This window comes from Carcharhinus amblyrhynchos, chromosome 7 (genome assembly GCF_965287045.1).
Source record: "Carcharhinus amblyrhynchos chromosome 7, sCarAmb.v2.hapA, whole genome shotgun sequence".
NCBI lineage: Eukaryota > Metazoa > Chordata > Chondrichthyes > Carcharhiniformes > Carcharhinidae > Carcharhinus > Carcharhinus amblyrhynchos.
In genome coordinates, this window is record NC_137330.1 from 74,752,161 (window position 1) to 74,771,499 (window position 19,339).

Consider the following 19,339-nt stretch of genomic DNA (forward strand, 5'->3'; position numbering starts at 1 on the left):
ATACTTTTCACCATATATTAATACATGGACAATAAAATATCAGGTCAAATCAAATCAAATCAAACCTTCTAGCGAGTTGGCCAATTTTGTTCAGGAGACCTGGAAGATGGCCTGGATGGTGAATTGGTATCTGCCTGACAATTTGCATTCTGCCCAGCCGTTTGAGGGAATGCATGGAGAGCTTAAATTCTCAGTCTCCTCCAAGAGAATTAAGAACACTATTGGTTAGACTGGTGAAACCGTCACACTGATTGTCTCAGAATCAAAGAAGGAGTCAGTGATGTGGGGGTGACGTAAAGTGTTAATGTGAAGATATAAGTGAGACAGTTCATATTATCTTGGAACAGTAATGTAAGATCACATGACTATTGTCATTGGACATCCTTGTGACAAGGATGAAACCTCATTCTTGATGTGGTCATTCTTTGCTGAATCAATTTGATGTTAAACCCTGCCTCAGAAGACTCCAACAAAAGCCATTAAGAACACTGAAACAGAGAAACATTAGAGTTCTAGAGGCATACAGAGTAGAAAAGGCCTTTTAGCCCATTGAGTCCTCACCAACAATAATTACTATTAAAAGTATGCTAATCCCATTTTCTGGCACTTGTCGCATATCCTTGAATGTTATGATATTTCAAGTATCCCTCCTTGTAATATGGGCTGCAATCAATCACTGTACATTCAGAAATCCAGCAGTTGAATAACATCTGAACAGGCTTGTGAATTGGCAGTTATTGTTCAATGGGAAAGGAATTGGAGGGATTGATTTTGTTTGCTATGTCTGGACTGTAAATTGAACATAGCTGCTGATGCCCACTGACTAAAATTCAGGGCTGTAGTCGCATTGATACAATTGATAGGGTCCTCATGACATGCAAAGTTACCTACAGTTGTGCCTTGCTGCTGATGAAACAGCTCCATAGTTATCTCTCTGCAAGGGTTACGTCAGGCTAGGTAGCTGTACTTAGGTCCATAACCACAATGCTTATCCAGTGACCATGATAAAGACAAGTGAACAACAGGCTAGGACACAGTCAAGCTTGGCTGTTGTAAGACCTATGATTCATTTCAATGGCTTGATCATTTAAAGGCCATGTTAAAAACCCAGGCATGGGTGATATGTCAAATCCACGGAACTGAAATTAAGTATAGAGTTAAAGATTCAATATTTTATAAATTTGCATCCATGGACCTAACTAAAGATCAAGCGATGGAAAAATTGCACAGCTTTTGCTTATCATGGCATATTTCAGTATGTCTTGGGACATGTTTCAGGCAACATGCTAAATGAAGGAACCTTATATTTTGATTTGAGGTTGAAGTGTTCTGGCTGGCAAGTTTATATGATGATTTGGAACTTCTGTTTATAAAAGTTGTGAAATGTGCCATTAATTAACAACTTCAGTGCACTGCTTTTTTTTGTTGAACGAATAAAGACATTGTTCTAGTTGCTATGGCAGCAGTTTAATTTACACCAAATGTACCCAATAGAATGCTGCAAGAGAATAACAACTTGAAACAATTATGCCTAAAAATGCCTTTAAAAGGATACCAAACGTCACAGTGCTAAACAACTATCTATTTCTGCAAAAGATACACAGCAGCTAAACAAAATCATGAATGTCATTAGGAATTATAAATATTTGTTGGATATCAATAAATCTAGTGAGGAATTTGGAAAAACGTCTTTACCCAGAGAGTGGTTAGAGTGTGGAAATTATCATGATGTGGAGTGGTTATGAAGTCAACTCTTTTCATTCACAAAGGTTCCATTCCTGTGAAATTTTGAGTAGGGTGAAATTACGAATATGAACTTGTGTATGGTCAGAAATGGTGCAACATTTTAATACGAGAGTCTAGATCATGGAGGACCAGAGTTTTGCAGCTGTGAACTATGATTTGGTGTATTTGTACGTTTATGCATGTAAACAAATGCACAGCAGAGGAGTAGTTGACTGTCCTACAGTATCATTACAGAAATAGGCCTTTCAGCCATATAAGTCCAGTCCAATGTTATGCTCTATATCAGCTTCCTCCAACCCCTCTTCATCTAACCTCATCATCATATCTCACTGTTCTTATCTCCTTCATGTGCATATTTTGCTCTCCTTGATCTATCAATGTTATTCAACTACTCCAGTTCCACTTCTAATCATTCTCTGAGTAAATTCTCCTGAATTCCAGATTGCATTTATCAGCAAGAATTTTATATTTATGGACCCTAGTTTGGTCTCACCCAAGAGTCCACATCTTCTTGGACAAAGAGTCCACCATTGAGGTGACGATCACAAGGGGTCACAGGCTCAAGGTGAGAGGGGCAAGGTATAACTCCGATATCAGAGGGGCGTTTTTTACACAGAGGGTGGTGGTGGAATGCGCGGCCATGTAGGGTGGTGGAGGCAGACATGCTGGCATAATTTAAGAATTACCTGGATAGACACATGAGCAGCCTAGGAATGGAGGGATATAAACGAATGGTCTAGTTGGACCAATGCGAGGCACAGGCTTGGAGGGCCGAAGGGCCTGTTTCCTGTGCTGTATTGTTTTTTGTTCTTTGTTGTTCTTTGTTCTTCATGTCCACCTGTCAAACACTTTCATAATCATGAAGACTCTGTCCATTTGCCCCTCAGCCTTTTCTATTCTAGAGAAGCCCCAGCCTGTTCAATCTTTCCAAATCACTCAGTACTGATATCATTCTGGTTGAAGAGAAGGTTATAGGGGAGATTCTCTGGCCTCCCCTCAGTAATTTTATTGGCAGTGGAGGTGACGTGCCTGTGCTGGCAGCAGGATTTTCTGTTGTCAATGGGAATTCCCATTGAAGCCCGCCCACAATGCTGGGAAACCTACAGTAGAGAGTGTGCCGCCGGCTGGATCAGAGAATCCTTTTCCTATTATGGAGATCAAAACTGTTCACAGCATGTCTTATTAAGGTTAGATATAAGTTTAACATAACATCTCCTCTTTTCAGTTCTGTACCTCTAGAAATGAACCATGGTCTTTTATTTGCTTTTTCCAATGGCCTTAGTAACCAGTGTTACTTAGTAACAATGTTACTCAATCGAGGGATTGAGTTTAGGAGTCGGGAGGTAATGCTGCAACTTTATAGGACCCTTGTCAGACCCCACTTGGAGTACTGTGCGCAGTTCTGGTCGCCTCACTACAGGAAGGATGTGGAAGCTATTGAGAGGGCACAGAGGAGCTTTACAAGGATGTTGCCTGGATTGGGAGGCATGCCTTATGAAGATAGGTTGAGGGAGCTAGGTCTCTTCTCCCTGGAGAGACAAAGGTTGAGAGGCAACCTGATAGAGGTTTATAAAATGTTGAGAGGAATAGATAGGGTGGATTCTCGGAGGCTATTTCCCAGGGCTGAAATGGTCGCTACAAGAGGACACAGGTTTAAGGTGCTGGGAAGCAAGTACAGAGGAGATGTTAGGGGAAAGTTTTTCACTCAGAGGGTGGTGAGTGAGTGGAATCGGCTGTCGTCAATGATGGTAGAGGCGAACTCGCTGGGGTCTTTTAAAAGACTTCTGGATGAGTATATAGGATCTAATGGCATTGGAAGTTACAGATAGTTCTATGGCTTGGTAGGCATAGATGTGATAGGTGCAACTTGTGGGCCGAAGGGCCTGTTTGTGCTGTAGTGTTCTATGTTCTATGTTACTACTTTCAGTGATCTCTGTAGCCATATACCTATATCCCTTCAACCGTCGAAGCAATTAGTCACTTAAGGGATAAATTTCAAGACTGAAGTGGGGAAAGGACTTGATCTGTCTTTAGGGCAGAAACCCACCTCTATGGGAAATATATTAAATTTCAGATTTTCATGGTGTTGAGCTTTTAATTGATATGGAGACAGGATCTCTGTGCACTTAGAGCCAGTGGAGGTGAGTATGATAAAATGTGGAAATCATTTAGCACTCAGGCCAAGGCAGACTGAGTGTTGACTTGATCTGATTCAGGCACTGGATTTACATATTCAGAAGCCTGATGGCCAACTCAGTGGTTGTCCCAAGTGGTATGGTTTGTATTGCCTCTGTCTGGAGCTCCTGTAGAGGATTATGTGAACTAAGGATTTCCCTTAGCTCCATCCCAAGATCCATCGACAGACTTTGAGGGTTGCTGTGAAGATCCGAGGCTGCCTGGACTGGTGCATGATGAAGCGGGTTTGTGATAGATGCCAGGTAGCTTCCAGGAAAGTGAGCATGCACACGGAGGAATATCTTGTTGTAGTCACAAACTAGTTGAATGTTGAGGAAATTGAGGCCTTTACTCGTGATTGGTTTCACTGACTGGTCATTTGGTGCCTTGATGGCCACATGGGTTCAAGTGGTGATACCCTGCACTCGAGAGAATCCAGTGATCAAGATGAGACCAATGCCCACTGTCCTGTGAGACACTCTGTGTCATTAAATGAACGTTCTGTCCAGCTCTGGTAAAGAGGACATCAGTGACTTCCAAGATGTAGTGGTGTGCAGCTGATTTTGAGATCCCACTAAGGTTTGCAGATTATCCTCGGAAGGAGTCAGAAGTGAACATAGAACATTACAGCACAATACAGGCCCTTTGGCCCTCGATGTTGCAGACTTGAGAAACCAATCTAAAGCTCATCTAACCTACACTATTCCAATATCATCCATATGTTTATCCATATGTAAAGAAGTTCAAGGCCAGTGACTTTGACAAAGAATGGCGACCAGTACCATGAGGTGTGAGATTTTCGCTAATGATTACTGGAATTTTACTGCCCCGCCTGCCATGGGAATCGGAGTAGTGTCCAGAGCTGATATTTTCACGGCTTCCCATCTGCATTATTTGTTGTTGAGGGAGGCCCAAATATTCCGCCCTTATTTTCCAGAACTTTGTGCCTCCTCATTCTTCCTACCAAATCTACATGGCATTCCTCGATACTGAACTTTATTTGAGAGTTACACAGCAATTCTACAAGTTTATTAATATTTTCCTGTATTTTATCACCTCTGTAGTAACTACACTGTCCAATTTGATGCCATTTGCAAATTTTGAAATTGTGCTGCCAATTCTTAAACTCAAAATGGTGAAAAGTGATGCCAGCATTGACCCTGATAGAATATCACTTCCTAACGTATACTAATCTGAGTAATTATGGTGAATAGGATAGATGCAAATAATATGAAGCTAGAAAAACACAAATGCGCTGCTGATAGAGTCGGAAAATATTGGATGAGAGGAGGTTTATGTGCAATATAAACATTGGCATAAACTGGGCAGAAAGTGCTGTAAATTCTATGCAGTTTCAATACAGTCTATCTTTCAACTTAATTTAATTGAAATTAAGTGACAAATCAATTTTTCAGCATTGAATTACTTTTTCCCACATTATTTAGTGCAATTTAATACAATTTATTGGATAATTAATATTTTTTGGTGCAAAGACACATCTTTAAATTGTCAGGAGTACACTATTGAAAAGGTGAATAGTATGAAGAGTCTCTACAGCACTTTCACAGTGTGTTCCTGGCCTCTGTGTTTTCATGTACATATGTTGGGTGACATGATTCTTACATAAAAATACTTCATTGGATGTAAAATGTTTTGAGATGACCCGAGGCCGTGAAGAGTGTTAAGTAAATGCAAATCCTTTCCTTCTCTAATTCCAGTCAGAGAACATAATTCTAATACTAGTGTAACTGTTTATGACCAATTTCAAGAATTATAGACAGAAGTGCAGATTGGATGTGAATGCATACTTTTTTTAACCCATTTCTTGTGTGGTCTGTCATTTATCAACAAATGATGGATCTCAAAAATGCTGCAATTTGGCGCACACGAGGGCTATGGAAAATGTACTATCCTTTTAGTAAATGAATGTCTACTGGCATATTCATCATTTGTTTGCACATGGATTGCCCTAATCATCTGGGTACGTAACTTTGTTGCAAGTTCAGAAAAACCTACTGAAGAAATGGCGTAAACAGCTCATTTCACCATCATAGAGTCATAGAGGTTTACAGCATGTAAACAGGCCCTTCGGCCCAAGTTGTCCATGCCACCTTTTTTATAAACCCTAAGCTAATGCCAACTGCCTGCATTTGGCCCATATCCCTCTCTACCCATCTTACCCATGTAACTGTCTAAATGCTTTTTAAAAGACAAAATTGTACCCGCCTTTCCAACTAACTCTGGCAGCTTGTTCCGGACACTCACTACCCTCTGTAATTGCCCCTCCAGACACTTTTGTATCTCTCACCTTAAACCTATGCCCTCTAGTTTTAGACTCCCCTACCTTTGGGAAAATATTGATTATCTAGCTGATCTGTGCCCCTCATTATTTTATAGACCTCTATAAGATCACCCCTCAACATTCTATGCTCCAGAGAAAAAAGTCGTAGTCTATCCTGCCTCTCCTTTTAACTCAGAGCTATCACGTCCTGGTAGCATCCTAGTAAATCTTTTCTGCACTCTTTCTAGTTTAATAATATATTTTCTATAATAGGGTACCAGAACTGTATACAGTATTCCAAGTGTTACCAATGACTTGTACAACTTCTGTAAGACTCACATTCTAATCAGTATTCTGTAAACTGAGTGTGTGCCTTTATATGCCCTGACTCTGATCAGAACTCCCCACTCACCTGATGAAGGAACAGCGCTCCAAAAGCCAGTGGTGTTTGTTACCGAATAAACCTGTTGGACTTTAACCTGGTGTTGTGAGACTTCTTACTGTGTTTTCTCCAGTCCAACGCCAGCATCTCCACTTCTTCAATGTTCTGACCAAAGAAACCAAGTATGCTGAATGCCTTCTTCACCACTCTGTCCACCTGTGACTCAAATTTTAAGGAGCTATGAACATGTGCCCCTCTCCCTAGTGCCCTACCATTAATTGAGTAAGTTGTGCCTTGGTTCAATCTACCAAAATGCATCACCTCGCATTTATCTAAATTAAATTCCATCTACCATTCATCAGCCCACTAGCCCAATTGATCAAGATCCCGTTCCAATTGAGAAAACTTTCTTCACTGTTCACTATGCTATCAATCTTGGTGTCATCTTCAAACTTGCTAACCATGCTTCCTATATTCTCATCCAAATCATTAATATAAAATCACCATATTAAAATGGTGAAAAAAATTTTTTTTGGGCAGCACAGTAGCACGATGGTTAGCACTGCTGCTTCACAGCCCTTGTGTCTCTAAATGCTTGTAGGTCTTGTCTCTCCAAATACCTTCCAACAACTTAGCCACCACAGGCATGAGGCTCACTGGCCTATAGTTCCCAGGCTTTTCCCTGCAGCCCTTTTTAAACAAAGGCACAACATTTGCCACCTTCCAATCTTCAGGCACCTCACACGTGACTATCGATGATTCAAATATCTCCACTAGGGGCCATGCAATTTCCTCCCTAGCCTCTCACATGTCCTGGGATACACTTCATCAGGTTGCAGGGATTTATCTACCTTGATGTGCTTTAAGACTTCCAGCACCTCTTTCTCTGTAATATGTACGCTCCTCAAGACATCATCATTTATTTCCCCAAGTTCTTTAGCATCTATGTTTCTCTCAACAGTAAATACTGATGATAAATATTCATTTAGGATCTCATCCATCTCTTGTGGATCCACACATAGGTGACCTTGTTGATCGTTAAGAGGCCCTATTCTCATTCCAGAGTTTTTACTAATCTTAGGTAGAGTTACGGAGAGAGGGAATTGTAAAACCTCCATTTAAAGTCTACCCACTGTAATGACTAACTTTAAATAATTACACTCAAAATATTTTTAAAAATTAAAATGCCATTTCTTATACCTACTATAAATTTAAATGAATTTCATTTTTGTGTATAATATATATATATATATTCTCACAATGTGAAGAGAGAATGGCCATGGACCCTTACAGATAACAATTCACTGCCATACTCCATTGGTAAAGAGGCTTCAGACGGAGAATCACATGTTTAGCATTCCTCTGTAATGGTAGTGTTGTGAAGGAATTTTTATGTAGATAATTTTACACTGTTAACAGGACGTATGCAGTATCTTTGGTAAGTGTCACCTGCTAATAGAAACCAGTTATGGCAAGTAAGGAAAGGAACGACCACTAACTGCTTTTTTCATTTACATAAGGACCAGCTGGAAGGCGAGGGACAGCGAGCAGTTTTTGCCACCACTGGAACTCAATGGCAAGGATCAAGTGTGCGATAGCAGTCCTGTATCTTCTTGTTTTCCTCATCTGTGTTGGAATTGTCATTGTTGCAGGTAACACATCCCATTTTCACATGGCAAATATTTTAAACAGACATTGAATAGTTCTTAAAAACTCCATGATCAATTTACCAGTTGATCAGAATTTTCCCCACTTTTTCATAGAACATGGATTGCTTTATTGATGCAAGACTGCCATTTTTGAAATATTTATAATGTATAAACTTAAACGAGCACATGTAAATATTAATTATGAGTGAAATACAGAGTAAGTTTAACAATGTGACACATTTTTTAAAAGGTAAAAGTTAATAGTCTATTGCACATAATAAGTAATTGAAATGCCTCATATGTGGTATTGTGTGCTTTATAAATACCTTAGTGTCAATACTTAGTATTCACTCAGTAAATTAGCTAAGGCGGTTGTTACATGGTTACTGATGTACAATGGGCTTGAATACATGGCAAAATAAAGCTGGCAGTATAACAGGGGAATCAGATTGGTCATCTGACTACCAAATACATTAGCCAGAATGTTACAGCCATTCATGCTGGCAGGATTTTCCCATCCTCCTGCACTGAAAGGAGATTTGGCTGGGCGCCAAATTCTCCAACATCACTGCAGTGGGAACATGGCATGAACAGTCGGGAAGATAGCGTCTACTGAAACAAAAATTGTGGTAATCTCGTGCCATTAGTGGTACATATTTGGTGTAGTGTAACCACACTCCAGTGCAAAACCCCAGTTTAAATTTCTTTGTTGTACATTGGACATACTGAGAACTTTATACACTTATTTTTGACCCTTTTGATGTCAACAAAGAAGCCATGCTACAACTAACGGTTAGTTACCAAGGTAATAGCTTCTACCTATGCAAAGGTATACTGTTTCACCACTGAAATCCAGAGGTAATAACCAGCTGTGTAACTCCGGTCTGCCCAATTTTGCATTGTACAATGCATTTTTGAGACTGTTATCTATTGTGTAATAACAAAAGATGAGGTTTCAAAGCAAGACAAGCTATCTTAGTGAGGAAACAGCTGGTATTTATTTGTTTGTCATCCCACACTATGTTTATAGTGGAGAGTTGCATTTTTTTACAAGGCTGTGTGCATTTGATGTTCCACCCTCCCACTGGTGGGATTCTTTGGTTTGCAGTGCAACTTGGGTTCAGCAACAGCAACTTGAACACAGAGGCCAATGATCATAATCAGCACCAGCCAAGCTTCCTGAAGTTCTCATTTACTTTTATCACGGTTTTAACCAGTATCAAAGGTAATCTAGGCTCATAAAAATATCCCAGTTCCATTAACGTTTGCCAGTTGCATTAACTTTGACTCTTGTTCTGTTCCAGTTTGAATTGGCAGAAATACAAAATCTGAAGCAATGTCTTATGCTTCTGATTTTCAGAAAATCCATCAGCATTGTTAGTTTTGTTTATGTCTCTAACATACAAGCTGCCATTTACCTTGGTTTAAAATCCCAATTATTGATGCACCCTTAAAAATAATTACAACAATTGTAATTGCAGTAGGTCTCATTTTTTGATCATAAATATCACTCATTTCCTTTTGACATTTTCAACTCAGCTTTTATAGGCAAATAGTTACCCAATCAAGCTTTATTTCTCCATTTGCTACCAATATTTAAAGTATAAGATGGGTAAATCAGCCATACACATTATCTTCATCTGTGTAATCAACCATTGTATATGAATAACGTGAAATGACAACAAAATGCATTGACATAATGCAGGCAGTGAAAAAAGCTGTTCATTTCTTTTAAAGAAATTATTCTCCAAAACAAATGAGAACCGATGCATGGAATCATGGAAAATTTATTTAGCCCAAAATGCTTGTACCAATCAGAGTTATAATCACACTTTCCCGCTGTTGAAACAGACAAATTAAGGTCTTATAAAACTAACCACTCCCCAAAAGTACACGAGTCCCCTGTCCTATCTCCATAACCCCGAGCATTTACCATGGTTAATTCACCTAACAAACACATCTTTGGACACTAAGGGGTAAGTTAACATGGCAAATCCAACCTGCACATCTTTGGACTGTAGGAGGAAACCGGAGCATCCAAAGGAAACCCGGGGAGTCACAGGTGGAACGTGCAAACTCCATATAGACAGTTACTCAAGCTGGAATTGAACCCTGATGCTGTGAGACAGCAGTACTAACTAATGTATCACAATGCCGTCCATTCGGGATTTCTTTTGTCTTGACTAACTATTCAAACTGTCCGTTATTGCTTTATCTGTCAATTCTGTGACACCAGTAAAATGGCATCAAATGTTTAATTTATCTCTGAAATCTGCTATCCCATCTTAAATCTGGTTACTGCAACTGTCTCTTTAACTCAGAATATTTTGTTTACTTCTCTTGAATTTTTTGGGACAATACCTTAGTCTCTGTTTTCATGATTTCAATCATCTTAATGCATTCTTTCTGTCCCAATTCCCTAGTTATCTGGACTGTATTTGTTTCCCTAGGAAGCTTTGCAACTTCCTTGCCCTGTCCAGTTCCTGTTAGCAGAATTGAGAGACGTTCATTCCCCAGTGCTCTGTCTCCAATTGCCAACAAGTTCAGCTAAATACTAAGAACAAGGTAAAAGCCTTTCCTCTGGAAAATGGCCCTCCTTGCTATGCAATGACTTACTTCCCTTTACTTTTTGTTCCACAACCATCTCTAAGCCCAATAGGGACACAGTTGGAACTGAACCAACCCCACATATTCAAACACCTTCATCCAGCATAAACTATAGGTTTACCCAGCACAAACTATATGTATACCCTTCTAAGCGCAGAACCATTAAATTAAACAGACTTAAAACTATACTTTATTTCTAATATTTACCAATACAAATATAATTCCTTCAAAATTACCTTTTTTTTTGATATTGGTGCCCACAGTATTGTGTTTTCCCAAAGAAGGTGCTGACTTGAGGACAGATAGCAAGCATCGGGTGTATGATCAGATAAATGTCTTTTATTATTACAGTTAGTTTGATAATATATTGTTCAGAATGATAATGCAATGCTCCTCACTGTGATTGTCAATGTAAAAAATGAGCCACAATTATACACTCAAATTTCCAGGGTGGGGATGAATGTGGAACATGATTATTGCTGATGATTCTCAGTATTTCTTTCAACACTACGTCGTCAGCTTATTTTAATAATTGAAAATGAGCTGGCACCAAAGTCCACAACTTGAGTTCAACCTTGGGCAGTAACCATTGCAGTATTCCCCATAGTGAAAATTGTACACAACATAAAACATTCAAGAGGTTGTGACCCGGAAATCAACAACTCACACCCTTAATAAACCATATAAACTGGAATGAGTTTTCAATGTTTAACAGATAAATGCAGGAGTTGGTGTGGTATCAAAATTTATCTGTCCCAGCAATTTTCTTTCTTTGGAACTCAACATGGTTTGCAGCTGAGGGGTGCAAAGTGAATCAACTTCAACAGGAGAAAATGATCTCATTTGAACTTATAGAAAGTTTGAAAAGCACTTATTTAATTCCTTTCTAGGATTCCCCTTTCATAATTGCAAATTTTTATTGTCTTTGGAATTCCCTCCCTAAACCTCACTACCTCTCTACTCTCACTTTCCTCCTTTCAGATATTCCTTCAAACCTACATCTTCATCTTATCTCTGTCCCAATAGATCTTTGTGGCTTGGTGTCTAAATTGGCTTTAAAATTTTGGCACAAGATGAGGCCATTAACTATTGTTACCAATAACAACTTACATTGATACAGCAGTTTTAATAAAAGCAGGGCCCAAGGAACTTCACAGGGACATTATAAAACAAGATACAACAACAAGCCACGTAAGAAGCAATAGATAAGCTGCGATAAGCCTGGATTTGGGCATGTTATGAAGGTGGAAACGGATGATCTTAGAAATGGTGCAGACTTTTAGATGGAAACTCTTCTTGGGGGTTAAATATGACACCAAGTTTCCAAACAATTGGAGACAATCTCAGGGAGAGAAATAGGATTGGAGGCAAGGGAGAGGAGTTTGTGACGATGACCATAAAGACAATGGCCTTGGTCTCTCCTTGTTTAATCGGAAGAAATGTCTGTCCAATGTTGGACAGGCAACGTGATAATTTAGAGATAATGGAAAGGTCGAAGGAGGTGGTGATGAAATAATGCTGTTTATCATCAGTGTACATCAAGCAACATTTTATTCATCAATAACCTGTTAACTGACAATTAGTTTGGGCTCCTTTGGGGTCACTCAGCTCCTGACCTCGTTACAGCCTTGGCCAAAACATGGACAAAAGAGCTGAACTCTAGAGGTGAGTGAAGAGTGACTGTTTTGGAGGTCATGTCGGCATTTGACCTGGTATAGCTTGAAGGCAAAGTTCAAGTCAATGGGAATCTGTGGAAAAATGCTCCACTGGTTGGAGTCATTCCTAGTACAAAGGAAGGTGATTATGGTTATTGGATTCAATCATCTCAGCCCAAGAACATCACTGTAGGAGTTCCTCGGGGTATTGCCCTAGGCTAAAAGATGTCCAGCTCTTTCAGGTCAGAAGTGGGAATGATTGCGCAATGTTCAGCACCATTCACAACTTTTCAGATACTGAAGCAGAATGTATCCATATACAGCAAGAGCTTGATAATACTCCGGTTTGGGCTGATAAGTGGCAAGTAACATTTGGGCCACACAGTGCAAGGCAACGATAACATTACCATCGCTGAATCCTACATTCTCAATATCCTGGGCGTTACCATTGACCAGAAACTGGACTGGACTAGCCATATAAATATTTTGGGTACAGAACAGACAAGAGGCAGGGAATCCTTCAGAGAATAACTTATCTCCTGATTATGCAAAGCTTGTCAATCATCTACAAGGTACAAATCAGGAATCTACTGGAACACTCTTCACTTGCCTGGATGACTGCATCCCATAATATCCAGGAGGCTTGACACCAGCCAGGATAAATCAACCCACTTGACTGACATCCCAACTACCACCATAAACATTCAGTCATTCCACCATCGATGCACAATGGCAGCAATGTGTACTATGTACAAGATGCACTTCAGGAAGTAACCAAGCCTTCTTGGACAGCACTTTCAAACCCAAGAATTGTAATACAGAGAAGGATAGGGACAGCAGTAGCATGGCAACATGACCACATGCGATTTCTTTTTCAAGTCACACATCAAAGTGACTAGGAAATATATCGCCGGTCCTTCATTATTATTGGATCGAAATCCCAAAACACTCCTCCTAACAGCACTTCAGGTGCTCCTACACCACATGGACTACAGCAGTTCAAGAAGGCAGCTTGCCACCACCTTCTCAAGGGCAATTTGGGATGGATAATAAATGCTGGCTTACCCAGCGGTGTCCAAATCTTTTGACTGAATGATAACAAAACATGATAACTGACTGTATTTTCAATGATGTTGCCCAGGGGTAATATGTAGATGAATTGGAAGGAAGGGGAGAGACCCTTGCAGGGTACCAAAGGTAACTAACTACATGGGAGTAGGTAGAGAAGCTATTGCAGGTAATTGTCTACCTATGATTCGATAGATAAGAATGGAAACAGGTAGGAAAGCAGCCCACCCCTCCCCCCGTCCCACCAGCCAGACAACAGCGAAGGTCCATTAATAGTGTAATCAAACACACTGCAATTACAAACAGTCCAGCCCCAAACCTACTTCAAGTAGGTTTATCCACTCCTTGCCCGGCCATTTTTAAACCAGGAAGTGTGTGGGTTGGAGGTGGATTTCACATTTTTAAAATTTTAACATTCCCCCCAAATCCAGCCCGCTGATTTCTGTGTGTTAAAATTCAGTCATATGCCTCTATACAGATTCACAGAATGGTTACAACAGGAGGCCATTCAACCTGTCGTTTCTGTGCCAGGTCTCCATAGGAGCAATTTACCTAGTGTCACGACCCTGACTTCTCTCCATATTCCTGTGCATTCTTCCTTTTCAGATAACAATCCAATTCCGTCTGAATGCCTTACTTGAACCAGCTTCCATCACAATGTCAGGCAGCACGTTCCCGATCCTAACCACTTGCTGCATGAAAATATTTCTCCTTATGTCACCATTGCTCCTTCTGCCAATGGCAATATCTTAAATCTGTGCCTTTTGCTTACCTCAAACGTTCCGCCAATGGAAATACCTTCTCTCTATCTACTTTGTCCAGACTCCTCATGATTTTGAATATCTCTATCAAATATCCTCTCAATCTCCTTTTCTCCAAGTTTCATCTTCTCTAATCTAACTACATTACTGACGTTCCTCATTGCTAGGACCATCCTTATGAACCTTTTCTGCACGCTCTCTGATGTCTCCACATATGAAGTTAATTACACAAGTTTGTTGAATCCCCAAAAAAATTACACTCATGTCACTTGTGACATGCAATTTGTTGCTTTTCTCGACTAAGCAATATTTTTCAGCGATGGAAAATTGGCTGCATCTGGCTCAGCTAGGAAAAATGAGTCATAGCTTTCTTGAATCATAAATCAAATCAGCACTGGCTGGCATGAAGTGGTCCTTAGTGGTTAAACCAGCATTCATTGGGAAATTAGAATCTCACTGAAGAACTTTGATTTTGTAATCCACACAGGCAAACCAACTGAAAATATTATTCCACGCAAAATGAAACTTCTAACTAACTCATTCAAAAATAAACAATGAGTGGAATTCATCCAAACCTCTGCCAGCAGGTTCATTGGCGGCCATGGGGAGATTTCGGCAGGAGTGTATCAATCAGTTTTATGCCGATGTGAATTTTCTACGGGATCTTCTGCTGGTGCCTGTCATGGCAAATCTGGAAGCCACTGGTGACTAGTGTGAAACCCTTGTGCATCTCGCTAATGGGTTGCCGAAGAAGGCCTGACCAGGATCATCTCCCTGTGCCCAATTCTCTGTGATACCAGTGGGAAATTACATTGGTCAGGAACACATCTGGAAGAATGTGGCGTGTAGAAGACAAGACACACCTGAACCATGCCTGACTTTGCCTCCAGAGTTCAGGATAGAGGCCACCAATGACCCTGGACCCTGGAGCACCACAGCAGTGAATGGTGAGTCTTTCAGCTTCAGTGTCATCAAGGAGGTCCAGCTTCCAGTCTAAGCGTGTTCCTGGAGATCCATCTTCATTCTTCAGAAGGTCCATTTTCTTTGTTAATGATGTTGGGTGCTTTTTCAATATGACACCCAGAAATGACAGCGGGACACATGCAATCCAGCTGTCCCACCCAGGATTGCAGAGCTAAACCCCCAGAAGCATAATTAATAAGATAAGGGCTGGAAGACCTAGTGTTCATTCTTGCCAGTTGCTCAGCACAAAACTCTTTCTCACGTCATCCTGCCATAGTACCTAATCCCAGGTGTGAGAATTCGACCCAACCTGAAAAAACTCATAAATTCAGCATTTAGTTGGGAATGTGTCACAAATTAGAGAACTCATGGTATGAAGAAAGGGAAAGGAACAAGTCCTTTCAGAAAACTGCACAATCATGATAGGCCACATATTTACCCTTCTCTGCACTCTAAAATTCCTTGTGACTAGAATTGGATAGACCAACAAGTGGACACTGAGATCATGATGAGTGGTTAACCTGTGTCCATTCAATATAATGCAGCACACTAAAATTATGCTTATTTGAATGATTTCTGCACACAGCCACCCTAACCAGGCTAACCAGACATTGGCTGCACGCACTAGCAGGGGATCCAAAATCGTAACTTGTTAGCACTGATTAAATCTAACCTGAACTTCCTAAAGTAGTCTGCACCTGTTAAAGGGGAAGCACACTGGCTGCAGCAGGTGCTATAGCAAATATCCAGTCGGACAGGAAGTAAATCTGACCTGGGTAACATTGAAGAATGGCTCAAAAACACAGCAGGGTGGGTCCCAAGGTTTTCAGATGCCGCACTGGAGGCCATGGTGGAGGAGGCAGAAAGGAGGAGAGATGTCCTATATCTAAAGGTGGTGAAGAGGAACTCCGGACACATATTCAGAAGTATTAGGAGAAAGCCATGGAGACCAGTGCCACGATTTGAGCTCTGAGGACCAGGATGCAGTGCTGTAAGAATTTTAATCAGAAGAGGGATATTCATTGATAATTGCAGAATGTCCAGTAGTACATTGCAGTTCAGATACCGATGTAATCCATGCCCATATGAACAGCATTCAGTCTTTGGTTCATAAGTGACGAGTAGCATTAGTGCCTTACAAATTCCAGGTAATGACCATCTGCAATAATTCAGAATATATGTTGAATCCCCCTTAACAACATCCTGTGCACTACCATTGGGCAGAAATCTATCTAAAATATTGTGGCTACAAGAGTGCATACGTGGCTGAGAATTCTGTGATGAGTAATGTACCTCCTGACTCTCCAAAGCCTGTCCACTATCTACAAGGCACAAGTCAGGAATGTGATGGAATACTCTTCACTTGCCTCCAGTGCAGCTCCAATAACACTCGAGAAGCTTGATACCATCCGAGACAAAGCAGCCCAATAAGATTATAATGAGCACCAGCATGAAGGAGTGTTAAAGCCACAGAGAAGTGAGATTCACCAGAACTTGATATTTTCTGCATTACACTGTTATCACCAAAGTGATTCTGTTTAATATGTTATTTCTTAATTTTTAAAGGCTGGTGTTTCCCTTGTTTTCATTATATAATCTGACCTGCCTTTCCCATCACTCCAGAAAGGATAGGCTTGTGTGTAACAGCCTTATCCTGTTCCTTAAAATTCTTATGTTCTTAAATATTTAACTTTCGTGGATGAGTGCAGCTGGAAAAAACATTATGCCAATAAGCTTTCATAGAGCTGGTAAGAATTTCTAACCCAGTGTGGAATATCAATGTGTCAGCATTGTCATCAACGTGTAGCAAAACCACTCAACTTTTGCCTCAGAGAGAAAAGGAATATTCTCTTCTCTTAAATTTGCTGAAAAGACGACTTATTCCAGCTGTTTTGCAGTTCTTTCAAATGTCTAGCTTTGTGACTGACGACGATCATTATTTTTACATTAAAGAAGACAAAACTTTGCTAACATAATGGTAACATAGTCACCCTCTGTTCCAGTTCCATAGACTCAGCAATTTCGGAATGGTTGCTACATGTTTTGAAAGTTGGTGAGCGCTCTTTTACTGGCCATACACGCCACGTTCCCACTGCTGCGAAGTCGGATAAATCGGTGTCCAGCCAAATCTCCATTCACTGTAGCGTGATGGGAAAATCCTGCCGGTGTAAACGGCCATACCATTCTAGCCGGTGTTTCTTGTCAATTTTTTGAAGAATAAAAATGAGCATTCTTAAGATTATTTTGCTGATTCGCACTACCAGTGACTATGGGATTGCATTAAATAGTACATCCCTTCAGCTGTTTACAACAGTTAAAGTACAGACTCTGCTTGCAAAACTCAAAAATAGTGTGGGATTTTCCCATCTGGGACTAGGTCTCGTAGCAGGGCCAGGAACGCAGACTGTTTCCCATTGTGGAGGCCAATGAGAAATTACGCCATATCTTTTGGCCACAACCTAATTAATTATGCACCTGGAGGGTTTGTGCTGTATCCGTTGCAGGACATGCATGCTGAAACAAGTCCTGGCAGCATATCTGGGTGCCAAATTGAAAAATCACACAACATCGCTGACCCACCATTAGAGAAAGAAGATGGGCTTCCTGAAAAAGAAGATGGATCTCCAAGAACTCTCTGAGCCTGGAAGTTGGACATCCCCAATGACACTGGAGCTGAAGGATTAGATAGGGCAGCATCTATAGGGTGATAGATGCTGCCCCCACCCATTGCTGAGGTGTTCCAACGTCCAGCAGAGTTGTTAGCAGCCTCCACCCTGAGGCAACTTGGGGCATTGGTTGGGTGAGTCCCAACAGACATGCTCTGAATCAACATGTTTTCCCATTGGCATTGTGGAGAATCGGAAGTGGGGTGGGGGGGGGGGGGGTGGGGGGTGTGGGGGGAGGTTTCATGACCCGCCATGGCAGGCATCAGCACAAGAAATTCACACTGGCGCAAAATTGTTTTTCAGACTCCCACCAAATTCCCCACTCCCCCCCCACCCCCTCCCCCACCAACACCTGCCAGCAGGTCCATGGGAGAATCTCACCTAGACTGATCAACATTAGATGTGATTCCATGATTGAACAGAACTTGCTAATCAATCATGATTGTGCTAAGAATTACACTTTTAACCAATTTAAGATCATCAGTCTGACTCACTTATGTGGGGTTCACACATGAACCTTGACTTCTGGAAACAGAAGGAGCATGGTGTGTAATTTTTTTTAGTTAAACAAGACCTTGGGGGACAGCCATTCCCTGGTTCATTCCCATGGCAATGCCTTGGCCAATCAAAGCTGAGCTGCCTGCTTTGAATTTGAACAGAGGCTTGGCAGTTAACCATTTCCTGGTATATTCTCCATGGCAACTCCACCACCAATCAGAATCCATTTGCCAATCAATTTACTCTTTACTATTCTTTAAACTTATACATGGGGTGGTAGGAAAAGCCCAAAGAACAAAAAAAATTACAGCACAGGAACAGGCCCTTCGGCCCTCCAAACCTACACCGACGATGCTGCCTGACTGAACTGAAACCGCCCTACCCTTACAGGGACCATATCCCTCTACTACCACCCTATTCATGCATTCATGCAAGGAATATTACTAAAAATGATACTTTAAGGATAAAAAAATGGGCTAACAGTTCAGGCCACAAAGACTGATATAGATGCTCCAGGTTAAGGGAATACTAAAATAGCTAAAGTGGTTACAATAGGAGTGACAAATCAGAAATGTGCTTACTTAAACAGTGTGGGAAAGACAGCACGGGGGCAGAAGTACAGGACCTGCAAATGGACATGCCCTATGTTAAGAAAATTAACCCCATATAATTTTATGCCTCATTGTACTGGATCTTTGTTCAGCACAATAATGAATGTTCCCGTGCAAAATTGAAATATTATAGTTGCTGGAAATGGAAAATGAAAACAGAAAATATCAGAAATGCTTGGGTGAAACAGCATCTGTGGAGAGAAAAACAGAATGAACATTTCAGCTCACATCCAGAAAATAGGTATCAACTCAAAATGGTAACCTCTTGCCCAAATAA

At 40.7% G+C, this 19,339-nt stretch overlaps 1 protein-coding gene across 1 annotated transcript in view; it reads left to right on the forward strand.

The window, feature by feature from the left end:
• LOC145345062 (scavenger receptor class A member 5-like) overlaps positions 1-19,339 on the forward strand; it is a 93,806-nt gene that overhangs the window by 19,369 nt on the left and 55,098 nt on the right. The window contains exon 3 of the mRNA XM_080192614.1: positions 8,105-8,236. Within this exon, the coding sequence (XP_080048740.1) occupies positions 8,105-8,236 (132 nt within the window). The remainder of the gene's footprint in view (positions 1-8,104; positions 8,237-19,339) is intronic.